This window comes from Leptosomus discolor, chromosome Z, assembly GCF_034619465.1.
Source record: "Leptosomus discolor isolate bLepDis1 chromosome Z, bLepDis1.hap2, whole genome shotgun sequence".
In the NCBI taxonomy this organism is placed as follows: Eukaryota; Metazoa; Chordata; class Aves; order Leptosomiformes; family Leptosomidae; genus Leptosomus; species Leptosomus discolor.
In genome coordinates, this window is record NC_141419.1 from 39070488 (window position 1) to 39085283 (window position 14796).

The following is a 14796-nucleotide window of genomic DNA, read 5'->3' on the forward strand; positions in this document are numbered from 1 at the left end:
ATCAATGCTAACCTGAATTTTCAATCATATACAGATGTCACTCATGCTTTAGAGTGAGTGGGTACAGCTTTAGCACTTTAAAATCAATTGAAACTTGACTACACAAATGACCAATACCAAAAGCAATCAACACAGCACTGCATGAATATTGAGAAATGTCTCAGCCCTTTGCAAATTAAACTTTCTTCTGACAACAATGTTCACATTCACTCATATTCTATATTTTAGTTACAATATGAATTATTGATTGTTTAGAAGTTTGTTGGGGGTTGGACTAGATGACCATTAAAGGTCCCTTCCAACTCAAACTATTCTCTGATTCTATGAAGTTTGTTTAGTTAAAAAAATATTACGTTTCAGTTGATTCTAAATCAAATACAGAAGTACTGTAAAAATATTAAGTCTGACCTCTTTCTGAGCTCCAAACACATAAAAAGTCTTCCCCTCAAATTTCAGCTTATAGACATCACACCTAGAAAGAGAAAAATCATTTAAATATAGGAAAAATAAATAGATCTACAGGTAAGAAAAGCAACTTACATTTTTCCTGATTCACAAAGTCAAGCTGGCTGTCAAATAACCAAAAGCCTCAACAGGAGTCTTGCAACATTTAGCATGAAATAATTTAATATTATATTTTTTATTTTTTTTTTTTTAGAGTAGAGAACATAAGCCCAGAGTATTTCTTTCACATCCCTATGCACGTTCAAAGAATTAACTTTGGCTGCTGGAAAATGAAAAGAAAATTGAAAGTAGGCATAAGCTTACATTTACGTTTTATTTATCACACAGTTTATAATTCCTTTATATCTTAAGATCTTGGAATGTCTAATGTAAATAAAATACTCTTATCTCTATCCTTATTTATTTGAGGTTTCATATCACACATCTTAGTGACTACTTACAGATGATACAACAGGAAGAAAAAGAAAGTTTCTGATAGCACTTATTACTGGGCCTTGGAGGTCAAAACTATGTCAAAAGTTAATTTAACCAAGGTTGACAGCCCAATCTACATATGGAATAGCAGTGCACCTTATAAAGGCAATACGATGCCTCTGCTTAAATTGTAGTGGAAATTTTGTCATTATTACAGCTAAAATGGAGACACTGTAGTTTTTCATAAACTTTTCTAAAGATTTTGGTTGTCAGATGGTTGAAATGGGAACAATCCCAGGAATAAGGACAATGCTATCCCTGAAACTTCGTAGCAAGTGGTTTGCTTTCACATTAAACAACAACAACAAAAATCATTCCAGTTGACAAATATCTTCCATTGAAAGAACATTTTATATATTAATTTGGATTTTTACTGTGTAGTGCAAATTTCAGCTAATGTAAGTTAAAGCTACTAGCACTCACTTCCAGGTCTGAGAAGTGAAAGGAGCAGTACATGGCATTCAGGTAAATCTCACCAGATCAACCTTCCAATGGCCAGCATAACACTGAGACAGCTTAATGTTTTTCTCTCTATCATTGTTTCATTTTGTATCTGTTTTACAGGCCAATGGACTAAATGAATACACCAAGATCTCCAAAAGGACATACTATCCCTAAGTAACATGAAAAACGGTTGTGAAATTCATTTCCCCCAGTATGGCAGATAGCACTTGCCAAGCATGTATCCTCTTCTCCCTGCACCATAGACTGACGTTACAGTTTCATTGTCCTTATGCCAAAAGCACAAGCCACCACACTGTGACTAGGGCTACCTGAAATTAACAGCACGAATCCAAGATGATAAATGCATGGTATTTGAGAGACATGTCCCCAGAGCTTCACAGGGAACTGAATCATAGAGGACAAAACTGACTTTACATCTCCAAGGATATCAGGTTAGTCAACTATTGGGGTGGTTTCTACGGATATGCAGCAAAGAGTCCAGCTCTACACAAAAAACAACCTCACCATTTCTTCACCTCTTGACCATCTTCTTCCTGTGAGACAGGCTGGGGGCGCTGAGGTGGAGCAGCCACATTTAAGTAACTGCTGTTGGCATCTGTGTAGTAACAGGGCTAAAATGAAGTTTATGGACATCTGATCATGACTGTGTTCACTCTGAACCACACTGCTGAGTGCATGGCCAGCTGCTGTTAAACCACGTGCAGGAGCTGTTTTACTGCTCCCTCGAATGTGGCTAAGGCTGCCCAATTAAGTCAAATCTTCTACAGAAGCAGAAAACAAAAGCAAAGCCAGACAAACTAAGGACTTCTTAAAGTATTCTCCTTAAAGTCTTCTTAAAAAGAGGCTAAAAAAAAATAAATCAAAGGCATTCTCACCAAATAAGTTCTTTTATAGTTTTCAAATTGAGGTTAACTAATGAGGACATAGAAACATTTCCAAGAGTCAAATAAAGATGCAGGTGGACTCTTGTAAACTCTTACAGACATCTCTGACAATAAGCCTCACTGGTGATTTATGGCATAGGTGAAAAATCAACTTAGTCAATTTTAGCATTTGTGCGTTATGTTGACTAACTGGAAGAAGACTAAGACCAACTTATTATTGTTATTACTTCTCAACTAAGACCCTTTAAACAGAAACATGATGGAGCAAGAGAGGGAATATCCATGTGGTTCACCTTAAAGACAACAAATGCAGGTGAAGATAGTAGGAAGAAGGGAAGACACAGGATAAAAGACTCTTGTGTATTAATCTACTCTTATTTTGCATGCTTACCATTTTAACAAATGAATTCTTTTATTCCCCTGGAAAACTACAAATCCTGCAGCTGTGAATCCTAAAAATGTTGTTGTCCCCGTTGAATCCTTGAAAGAAAAAAAAAAAAAAGAAAAAAGAAATATATTTTTCACCTCATCCAGTGAGGTATTTCTTACTGATAGCATAAATTTTTGGTCCACTATAGATTATCTCTGTTTTGTTTCCATTTTAGAAATAATTTTTGCCTTCAGACCGTTCACTTCTGAAGAACAAAGACTGGTCTTAGCAATACAGACCTCATTTATTTCTAGGCATTTAAATGAGTAACAGCATCTTATGCTTCGGTTCCGTCTACCTGTAGCTGATGAGAATGGGGAATCCTTAGGTATACTTATAAATTTTGTTGAAAACATACTTCTGTGTATGTCCCACATATGTATGTGCTGACTAACTATAAACCAGGGATTCATATCTGCATCAACACTCATGTTTTTTAAGATTTCACAACATGTTGTTCCTCTGCGAGATGTGTTAGAAGTACTGCTGACAGACAGCATTTACTACAATAAACAAGTACACTTGAGTACAAACCAGAATGTACGAAGATACTTGCCTTTCAAATGTGAAAGACCACTTTTAAAATTTTGAATTCCACAATAGAAGTTGTGGCTTACAGTTTTTGAACAATTATTCAGGTGAGTTTTGTATTAACTGGACTTCCTGTCCATCGCCTTACTAGTAAATCAAATTTATCGTGCCTTATGTTCCACCAATAAAACAGGGGCGAGCAGAGAAAGCGATCCTTCTGGAGTAGCAGTCACAGCACTGGAAGGAGCACATCACCCAGGGAAGCACCTTGCTTTGCAGTTCCCTTCCAGAAGACTGTAAAATTTTCCTTAAGTATGGGCCATAAACCCTTGCATGGCCCCACACTACAAGCCTTGCTGCACAGGTAAAGAGGAAATTTAAGCCAGTCCTTACTCTGTCCTAAATTCCATCCCTGGAAAAGTAATGAAACAACTTATGCTCAGTGCTGTCTCTAGAGATATCAAGGATAAGAGGGTCATTAGGAGCAGTCAACTTGGCTTTACTAAGGGGAAGTCATGTTTGACCAACCTGATAGCCTTTTATGAAGGCATAACCAGGTGGAGAGATGATGGTAATGCAGTAGATGTGGTTTATCTTGATTTCATTAAAGCATTTGACACTGTCTCCCACAGCATCCTCACAGCTAAACTGAGGAAGTATGGTCTGGATGATCAGGTAGTGAGGTGGGTTGTGAATTGGTGAAGGAAAAAAGTCAGAGAGCTGTAGTCAATGAGACAGAGTCTAGTTGGAGGCCTGTATCTAGTGGAGTCCCTCAGGGGTGGGTACTGGGACCAGTACTACTCAATATGTTCATCAGTGTCCTGGACAAGGGAACAGAGTGCACTGTCAGCAAGTTTGCTGATGACACAGAACTGGGAGGAGAGGCTGACACATCAGAAGGCTGTGCTGCCATTCAGAGAGACCCGGACAGGCTGGAGAGCTGGGCGGGGAGAAATTTAATGAAATACAACAAGGGCAAGGGTAGAGTCTTGCATCTGGGAAAGAACAACCCCATGTACCAGTATAGGTTGGGGACTGAGCTGTTAGAGAGTAGCGTAGAGGAAAGGGACCTGGGGGTCCTGGTGGGCAGCAGGATGACCATGAGCCAGCAATGTGCCCTCATGGCCCAGAAGGCCAATGGCCTCCTGGGGTGTATTAGAAGGGGTGTGGTCAGTAGGTCGAGAGAGGTTCTCCTCCCCCTCTGCTTCGCCTTGGTGAGGCCACATCTGGAATAGTGTGTCCAATTCTGGGCCCCTCAGTACAAAATGGACAGGGAACCGCTTGAAAGAGTCCAGCACAGAGCCATAAAGATGATGAAGGGGGTGGAACATCTCCCTTCTGATGAAAGGCTGAGGGAGCTGGGTCTCTTGAGCCTGGAGAAGAGGAGACTGAGGGGTGACCTCATTAATGCTTATAAATACGTAAAGGGTGAGTGTCAGGAGGATGGAGCTGGGCTCTTCTCAGTGATGGCCAATGACAGGACAAGGGGCAAGGGTGCAAGCTGGAGCAGAGGATGTTCCACATTAACCTAAGGAAAAACTTTTTCACCGTGCAGGTGACAGAGCACTGGAACAGACTCTCCAGAGAGGTTGTGGAGTGTCCTTCTCTGGAGACATTCAAAACCTGCCTGGATGCATTCCTAAGTGATCTACTCTAGGTGGTTGTGCTCTGGCAGGGGGGTTGGACTAGATGATATTTCAAGGTCACTTCCAACACCAAAAAGAATTTGGTGATTCTGTAATCTGTGATAACCAAATAATTAAAAATGCAGGTGTAAGGGATAATGAGAACTGGTAACTAAAATCATCTTTTCACAGAGAACCACAAAACAGCAAAGTGTAGGAATATTCATATGCAATCCAGTTCTCCCCTTTGTACTTTTGACGTGTTGCTCTTCCTAAGATTTGCACATTTTGATGGTATTTAAATAAGTAATCTGCCAAGGACTAACAATTTGTTGCATCTTCTGGACAGAATAACGCTGAACCTTTAAAATTTTGGCAAACACAAAATATTTCACATCTAGAGTATTTAGAGAAATGTTTGCATTAAATGCAAAGAAATTATGAAGTATAAGCAAAGCTTTTGTCACAACACTGTACTATAATCTCCCATGATGTTCTGCTTCCTCCTGAGACCTTTCCTTTGACTGATGCAGAAGTATCAGTCAACGTTCCCCCAAGGTTTAAATGTAATATGCAGTTTCAGGGCAAGTTCTTTTATAAATTACTCCCTACTTGTGCCTGAATAAAAACCAGAGGTAAATCAATTCAATTAACGGTCTTTTAATAAATGTTAGTAAAAAGAACTGTTACCTTGCAAGGATGAGGATCAACACCGTAAGTTTCCAAAGAATATGCTTTCAGGAGCAAGTTAAATTCAGCAACAGCTGGGCTCTGACCTCTGAAATTACAAACAAAACAGTGGTTTAACAGCAAAAAGAAAATACAAGAAAAAGATTTTTTGACTGAAGAGTCTAAATGCCTAAAAAAGGAAGAAAGAAAAGTTCTTACTGAAATATGAACTATTTCAACCATGTTCTGTTTACAGTACAAAGACAGAAAATTTTTCATGTTTTCTCCTGCTGAATTGTACAGTGCCTGATGTTTTCAGGTAAATTCTGATGGTTTTTTTCCTCAACCCTGAGATAACATGTTATGTAGTTAACTGGAGTTATCAAATATCCTGCAAGTATTTGTTGTCTTCTGGTATACATGCATGTCAGCCTGAATATGAAATAAAGCTCAGTGTCTTTTTTTTCCACAAACTCTTGCTCTCCAACTCATTTAAAAGGATTGTGCAGATTAACAAACATTCCTTCCACTGCAGAGTATAAACACAGCAATCATATTACACAGTCTACTCAGATGCATGCCTAATTATAGCAGTGCCTGTTACCACCATGATAGTTCAGAATTTGTCAGCATTTCCATTATATGCCCCTATTTTTAGGGCCTCTATAATCAACCGTGAACATACACTAAAGCCTGAAACGTGGCATGAAAGTCTTGAGTTCTAGAGTAAGTTTTATCATCTGATTTCTGTTCTTTTAACTCCTGACATTACAATACGCTCTAACAGATTTGCAGTGCCTGTTTGTTGGTGAGCTGTTGTATTATTTTATTTATGTATTTTGTATGATTAGAGTACATGATTCTGATAGATAATATGGTTTTGTGACAATGAGCAATGCTTAAAACCTTTAGAAGGCCAGGTCTCACGAATGTTTCTCATGCAAATTATCCAAAAAACAAGCCATAGATAAATCTTCAAGGGATACAGCAATAGTCATACTTTATCTTATCCCGCATTTTAGGGTCCAGTCTCACACTGTGACCAACAGCATGCCTGCGGATGTCAAATCCTAATTTGGACCTACCAAGCTGATGCCCTGTGGCAATGTAAGTGTCAATAACCTTTTCTGTTACAAAGGTTTAACTCATGCTCATTTGTACTTCACTGCTCAACCTCTCCCAGTCATTCCCATGATATTTCTTTGGCTTCTTCCATGTGCCTTTTGCTCCTCTTTCATACTATACTACTTGCACTTTATTTCAGATCACATTTTTATGAAGTTTAGTTTTTAAAGAAAAAAACCACACATAAGATTAGAGAAGTGCCATTCTTTCTCCTTCCTTTTTTAGTCCCTTTCTCATCACTTTCCAGTAGAAAAGAACATGTATCAAGCGGAACACCAGAAATTACAAATGTACATTTACACAGCTAAATATTTAAGGGGAAGACAGTATGAAAGCAGCAAACAAACCAAAAATACTTATTTTGCCTAGTCAGCTTTCTGATGGCTCTACTAAACTGTTTTTCTCCCTTTTCAATACACTTAAACTTGTGATTTGTTGTAAGACCATAAATGAGCCTTAAAAAGGCAACAAGTTTGTTTCATGTGTCAACCAACTGCACAGGACAGAAGTAATTAACTAATTTGACCTAAATTACTTATAATACTTATGTTGCATAGTGAAAAGCCCAACAAATAGACAGTTTGATTGCTTAGTGGAGTTTTGGCCTTATAGAAAAATAAGATCATAAAATGCACCTTTTCCCCACTTCCCTTTGCTGGTACAAATGAAAGTAGTCAGTCTTCTGGTCTGAAAGGACCAAAACGTAATAAATAATTTGGAACAATGTGATTTGGGGGTTTTGGCATTTCCAAAAGGGAAAAAAATATTTAATTGCACACATTATTAAAGAGACATTAAAAAAAATTAGCATACTCTCTTCACCTATAGCCTCTGAAACTACATGTCTTTGTGCACACCAAGTGGAACAAGCTGTGGTACTTAGGAAAAAAAAGTAGAAGGTATAGACTGATAAATAAGTAGAAGATCTTATCAGATTACAGGCTAATCAAATGGCTACCTTGCAAAGCCTTAAATGAACATCAAAAAGCAAAAGAGTCAAGGGTAATATCAAATGAAAAAAGTCCTCAATTAATATTCAAGCCTTGATAATATGGTTTACACCTGTAACTTAACAATGAAATTTTCCTTACTAAATAAAAATGTAAGTATAGCAAATCCTGTCAGCAAAGTCAACATTTTTTTATCAGTCAGTGATTTAACATTAGATATACCTTTGATTTTCTTTGTTTGAAAGCCTTTAAGCTTTCTACATGCAACAAACAGCCTTGCACAAAAACGTACAGAGTTTCCTGACTTATGCAAGTGTTTCAACTAATCCCTCTTACAGCAGAAACACAGGGAGTATTTAGACAACACATCTTTGCTGTTTTGTAACTTAGTTCTCTCAGGAATGTCAGGTCTCAGTGCAGTCACTCCTTTCAACCTTACGTGACCTCTCAAATTTTTCAGTACGTATTCAGCACTAAATGGAAGATGTATTCCCTTTCCATATGCTGCAGCAGCTAAAGTACCCAGCTGCAGCATGCCAAAGGTTTTGAACTGGACCAGTAAAAGAAACCATTGCACAGAAAAGTTTCTGTATACTATTGAAATGATAAAATGCGGATTACTTGTGAAATTAGAGATCCACAGTTATTAGCTACAAATGAACAATTCAGCTGAGGAATCAATCAATCTAAAAGTTCCTAATCAAATTTTAATGAAACAAAGACTTTAATAGAAGACTGAGAAGTCTGTAACATGCTTTGTTTTTTCCTTTAGGGTCATGAGAAATACTAGAGGGTGTACAAGTTCTGTTTATTCCCCACAGGCACCCTAACTCTGAAGCACTTCAAAGGCCAGGAAGCTCAACACGGAATACTTCCAGGGTGTGCCACAGCAATGATCTACTTGTTTTGCTGGCTGCCCACACCAATTCACTCTACAATTTTCTACCCCTCATACCTTTCCTTTGAGGTATGCATCTGTTACATACTGAAGTAGTGAAACTTAGTGAAAGTGAAGGATGAGACAGCACAGGATTGAGTATTAATTTCTTTAACAAACAGAGAAGACTATAAAGTAGTGTCAGCAAAGAAAAAGCATTTTTAGTGATATTCTCAGTTTCTTGCTTCCTGAACAACCTTAGTGAAGTTGCTTCACTATCTTTTCTGATCCACTTACTGACTTAAAGTGCTGTGAGATACTATTATTAACGTACTACTAGTAATAATAAAAGGCATAATTATTGTCCATCCTTTTGCATCATCTCCATGTCAAATGAAGTCACATGCTGCAGAATACAATAGCAATATTGTACTTGAGCATGCCCCATGTACGATCGATTTCTGGGTATTTAAGGTCTGTAGTAATGTAATTAATTCTAAGAATAATTAAGTATGTGCATTATGATCTGGGCTCTGAAAACAATACTTATTCACCTCCATGCAAACCAGGGAGAAGTACCAGCCATAAAGTTTTAAATAACATAGACTCAGTCTCCAAACACCCTTTGCCCTGCCCTGCAACTGTGGACATACTTCACTGCGGTCTCAGGAGAGACTACAGTGACTATTTAAAGAAGGATCCCCATCTATGAAATACTATCCTTGTTACATCGCAGATCTTGTACAGGACTTCCCTAAGCAGAACAGGGTCACCTGGGTTCTCTTAACCTAAAAAAAAGCACCAGAATTCTGCATAAAGAATCAACATGTTTAGCTACTCTACATACTGATCACAGAACTGCTTACCATATGGCTGAGGCTTTGCTGTTGTTTCTTTACATCTTTTTACAGATGGTTGGAACTCCAATTGATATTAAATTATAATGCTAAGGGTCTTGAGTAGTTTTTGCTTTTCCTTTAAGCTCAGGAGATTTGGCAGAATGGAGATGTTTTTAAATACAGTCTGTCTGCTACTATTTTTAGCCTTGATGAAGGTGCTAAGGAGGACTATGGGGTATTGAAAGCTGCTGCAATTGTCAGCCTTTCTGTTGTACTGGAGACAATAGCACAATGGTCGTGATAATTTCAAAGAAAAGTACTAAATGAAGACATGGGTAAAGGAAATAGTGTTGTAGGCTGTGGTTCAGTTAGTCAGAATAGCAAGGCCAGGCTTTGCACACTGTCCAGGCAGCAGCGCTGTTCCCCTGAAAACTGCCCAGGCCACCATCATCAGGAGAGAAAAGCCTTTAAAGAGGTCTGCAGACAGAAAGATACCTTCCCACCCGTCAAGCAGCCAAACTGCTGAAATGCTGCTGGAACATACAAAGCTTTGAAAACTGCAGAACACTCAAATATCAATTTTAACTTGCACTGCAAAATTGGGTTTTTTTCTCTTAGATGGATAGAAACTTAGGATGAGAAAAAAACTGAATAACCATTTTAAAACAATAATCAAACTCTTTCACTGAGTCTATTAAGTGCTTATGGGTTTAATTTTACACTGTGCGTGTTGTAATGACATGTGCCTCTTGCACAACCACTCCTATCAGAACATTCCAAATTATTTGTGTGCCTTCAGTGATCAGGCTGAGATGGTATCTCTGAAGTCTGTGTTTACCTAATACTAATTTAAAATCTATTCTCATGATACAGAGACAGCTGCTGAGCTACCTGTTTTTAATATCACAGGCGATTCATCTTTTTGGTCCAGACACATCTAGCCCCTAAAGCCTTCTTCCAGATAAAGAAGAGGTGGGGAGGGAGGAGAAAGGCAGAAGAAATAGGTCCTTTCAGCTGATGAGGAAATCCCTACATTGTAGAAATTCACACAGACATCTAAATACGTAGAACCTGAATCCAAATCTTATAATGAAACAGGCAAAAACTAGCTTAGTAAAGAAAACTACATTTTTGGATCATGATTATGACCACTTTTCCCAGGGAGGGGGGGGCGGATGAACAGGACAGCACGTACACACACACACACACACAAATACAAAATAGATCTTTCCTAAAGCTAAAAAGTCATCGATGTTACAATAAAAACAGCTATCTTTTCCAATTCAAGTAGATTATTCTTTCTACTGAATAGTTCTTGGAATACCCTTAAAAAAAAAAATCACATATATTGATATATCTTTTTAATTTTTCATTGTATCAGATACACCTTCAGGAAAAGAGGAGAAAGAGACACTTGTTTTACCTGTGAAGCTCCCTTCTCTAGATTACTGCTACAATTGCATCTTCCATTAAAATCATGCTCAGGTAAAGCTGCTCCTCACCATAAAGCTTCTGGAAATACTCTCTGTGCCACGCAAACACCAATCCAACAAAAAATCCTCTCACTCCTACCATTTCCTAGCAAGCACACCCAGAATTACAAGTATGGTTCCGTAATTTTAATTGGTTTTAAGCACACTTCTGTAAGAAAAAAATGGTTCAGAAGAACAAAGCTTTGAGGAAAGCAACACACACATCATTCTTCAGGGAAAGAACTAGGTGATCAAAAGAAAGTTATTTCAAATAGATTTCAGCCATCTCTCTGATTCAGCCAAATTACAACTGACAAGAATTACAAAGTAAAAGAACACACCGGGAAAATATAGCAGAAACAAACACCTCTTACAGCAAACACAAGGGCATTTTAATATCAGATTGCTAAATTAGAGATAATTAGATAATTTTGAAGTTCCAGTGAAACGTGCCAACACATAGCATTATGGATAAATCTAAATGCCTTCACTGGGAAACTGTAAACGAGACAGCATGGGTTATCAATGACGAAATGAAGAAAACATTCAGTGCAACCCAGGGCTGTAATGTAGGTGGGACCCCAAGCAGCTGTCACCACTGTCTGCCTGTGAACTCCCACTACACATCATCCCCCTCCTCAGCTTTCCAAAGTCCTTGGTATACTTTGTACATCTGAGAACTACGAAGACTTTGGCTTCTTAGGCCTGGAAGTCAGCATTCTCTGCTGGAGTGCAGCTCTCTTCTAAACGCTTTCTCCCTTCCATGTAAATCTCAACTCATCCTCAGTCCCCAGCAAAGTGTCTTCTGTCTTCGGTAACATGACTTAAAAGTTTTGGAGCACACCATATTTCATTCCAATCTGATTCCCTTGATGTATATGAGGCCGTTAGACACCAATGTGATTATGGTACTACAAGAAGTTAAATATAAAGCACAGATGAGTGTGCTGCCAGCATTAAATGCACAAAAGCACATAATAGGCAGTTTTAATTGCAAGAAGCTCTTAAATGAAATACAACATCCACCTTATTCTGCACTTGCTAAATGGGAATGTAATTTTAGCACTTTTTGTTGTATTCAACAGCATGCAAGAAATTGCTTTAATCTTGGATCAAATGATATTAACACCCACAAAGAGAAGCATTTTCTAGCAACCTTGCCAAGTCTTCTAGGACAGTCTCACAGAATATACTCTGAGAGTGTATTTGTAGTTAAGCTTGCCAGTGGCTCCACTGACTGTGCTATGTCTACATGAAAGCTGGAGAACTAGATCAGCAGACGGCAGGAAATCCTGTACTCCTGCTGGCACCAGAGTCTGAGCACCCATGATAACCGATGGTACAGTGAACGGAATACAGTAAGAGTTAGAGCAGAGAAGGAAAGTTAAAAGTACTTAAATCCCCACCAAGTAGTTACAGTGTAAATAATGCAGTCAAGGATAAAAACATTATATGCCTTTCAAATCAAATTTAAACACTTCCCATTTAGCTTGGATCAAAAACAAGCATTAATTTGCTACTCTGGTTTTCAAGAAAATGCTACCCTTTAGCTTAAAAATTTAAATCCCTTTTGAGATAGCGAACAGCAGAACATGGTAGTGATTTCACGCTCTCAGAGGAAACTTTTCATTCTCCCCATAGATGTTCTCCCAGATATGACTTTTGCAAAAGCTGCTGTATTTGATACAGCAATGGAGACAACAGCCAAATCAGTAGCATTCAACCATCTGGAGCCTGTATCCACACGGGCCATCCCAAGCAACAACAAATAACTTGCACTTACCTGTATGAGGTCAGCCCATGAAACAAGCATTTGAACAGGTCATGTAACTCTATAATTTACTGGGCAAAGTTAATATTTGCCTAGAATTTTCAGATAAATTAATGGCTGTTTACATAACATTTTTATATAAATTACGTGGCATAGTATTGCCTATCAGAAATAAGTAAGAATGGGTCACTAGTTTTCAGGTGGGATACAAAAAACTAAAATCTTTACTTTCAACCACTAAGTCCTTTCAAAAAGAAAGAAAAAAAAAAAAGGGAATACCACCCCCATCCCTATCCTCCCCGCCCATGATTTCCACAAATATAAATTCCCTTGATAGGCATTTATGTGGATCTTCTCTTTGGAAATCTCTATATTTTCAGGTGTCTGGCATCATGGAGATCTGGCTGACAGGCATATTTCAGAAGCCAGGGCATTTTATCAGAGTAACAAGTGTTCTGTTAAAGGACATAAGATTTTAGATAAATTTATAAGAAGGATTTTTCGTCTTGGAAAAGGCATAAAGGAATGTGACTGCACTGAAAATATCTGATGTTTTATTTGGTCATCTGAAACAAATCCCACAGCTGTAACAACACAGAAATTCATTTGGAACTCATACTGACCCCGGTGTATATATACGTACAAAGTCCATTTTTTTGTAAGAGGAGCCCACAAAATCCAATAGCAACAGCTAGAAGCAAAACTGAGCCAGCTACTGCACAGACATGCAGTACTAATTCCGCCAAGGAAGAAGTACAACTGTTTTGGGAACATCTGAAAGGAGGAAAATCCTAATGTCTTAATAAAAATAAATAAATAAATAAACCCACACCCCAACACAACCAAAAACTAAAAAAAAACTTCAAATCTCAAAGGGATTATTAAAGTCACCTGAATGATTCTTTCACCTTGCCATACATCTGTTTTAATTAACAAGAATGAGGCTTCTGAATGACACAAAAGGAGTCACTGGCAGCTGTCACAGTTGCTCCTTCCCAGACTCTCCTCTCATGGTCTTCATGTGCCATTCAAAAGGCAAATTATTCTGTCATGCTATAGGACAGAAGAAAAGATGGGCCTGGTGTACAGGCCTCGAGGATGCCAAGGGAGGATTCAGTGAAGAACTGGCCTCTTCCAAGCCACAGGGCTTTGGTTAGGTTATATGGGAGTCTGCCACAGGTGAGACATGCCAAGGTCTTTTTTTACTTACATGTATGAAGAAAACAAAGCATCAGACTCATTTGCAGTTCTGTAACTCAAGAGTAACTCTTCTGAAGGTAGCAGAATGGCACCTGCATTAAAATGGTTTTGAGCCTCTTTTGCTTTCTTCACGTTAGCTCTCAGCTAACATGTCACTCAAGTATCTCGTTAAAAAAAGGCCAGGGGAATATTTTGCAGTGTTTTAAAGACTACCCATTGAGCCGGAAAACATTAATTCTTATCCGAGAATTCAACTTGCTGAATGCAATGAGATGTGCTGATCAATAACAAACAGAAGCTTGCAAGCTCAGTGTTTTTTCTAATCATCTTTTTCCAGCTAGATACAGAAATCTGATCATCTAGCACTGGACCTCTCTATATATAGTTCATTACATGACAGATATGTTTTATTAATTTGTACTCCTAGAATAGATATCCACAGAATTAAATATTCAGAAAAAGGTAAAATATCTATGTGACTAGTGAATGTCTGATGTAAAAAAAAAAAGTAATAGGATGATCAATTTTGGGAAGACAGAGCTACAGTGGAAAATTGCCAGACAGTAGCTATCCAGACAGCTCTGAAACTGTCTTTGTCACCAGACAAATAGGTAAGCCACACCAGATACCGACGTAAGCGAGAGAAAACAGAAAAGAAAGAAAACAGTTCCTGAGGACTGCAAAGAGCTATAAGCCACAGAGCCTCACATTCATAGCATACAAATTGTTAAAATCTAGACTAGAAAGAGAATTAAGGAATACATACATAAAAGTGGGATATATAAAGATAGATCTGCTATAAAATATAGTTATGCCTCAAACACCTTCTGGAATTTTTTTCAGGAATCAGCAGATCCATAGGCAAAAGAAGTCTGGTTGATACCATCTGATTTCCAAAAGGCAGTAATGAACAGTGTCCCCCAGCAGGACTACTGAAGAAATTCAGAGGACATCCTTACATGCTGAGCAGCCACTGGTGAGAGGAATCCATGACTAGGAGAATCCCAGAGGGACCTGTG

At 38.3% G+C, this 14796-nt stretch overlaps 1 protein-coding gene across 1 annotated transcript in view; it reads right to left on the bottom strand.

Annotated features, from left to right (window-relative positions):
- Positions 1-14796, bottom strand: part of FRMD3 (FERM domain containing 3) — a 130845-nt gene that overhangs the window by 23330 nt on the left and 92719 nt on the right. Inside the window, exons 7-9 of the mRNA XM_086479381.1 lie at positions 5565-5652; positions 2680-2768; positions 409-472 (exon numbers count right to left, since the gene is read on the bottom strand). Coding sequence (XP_086335507.1) covers positions 409-472; positions 2680-2768; positions 5565-5652 — 241 coding nt within the window. The remainder of the gene's footprint in view (positions 1-408; positions 473-2679; positions 2769-5564; positions 5653-14796) is intronic.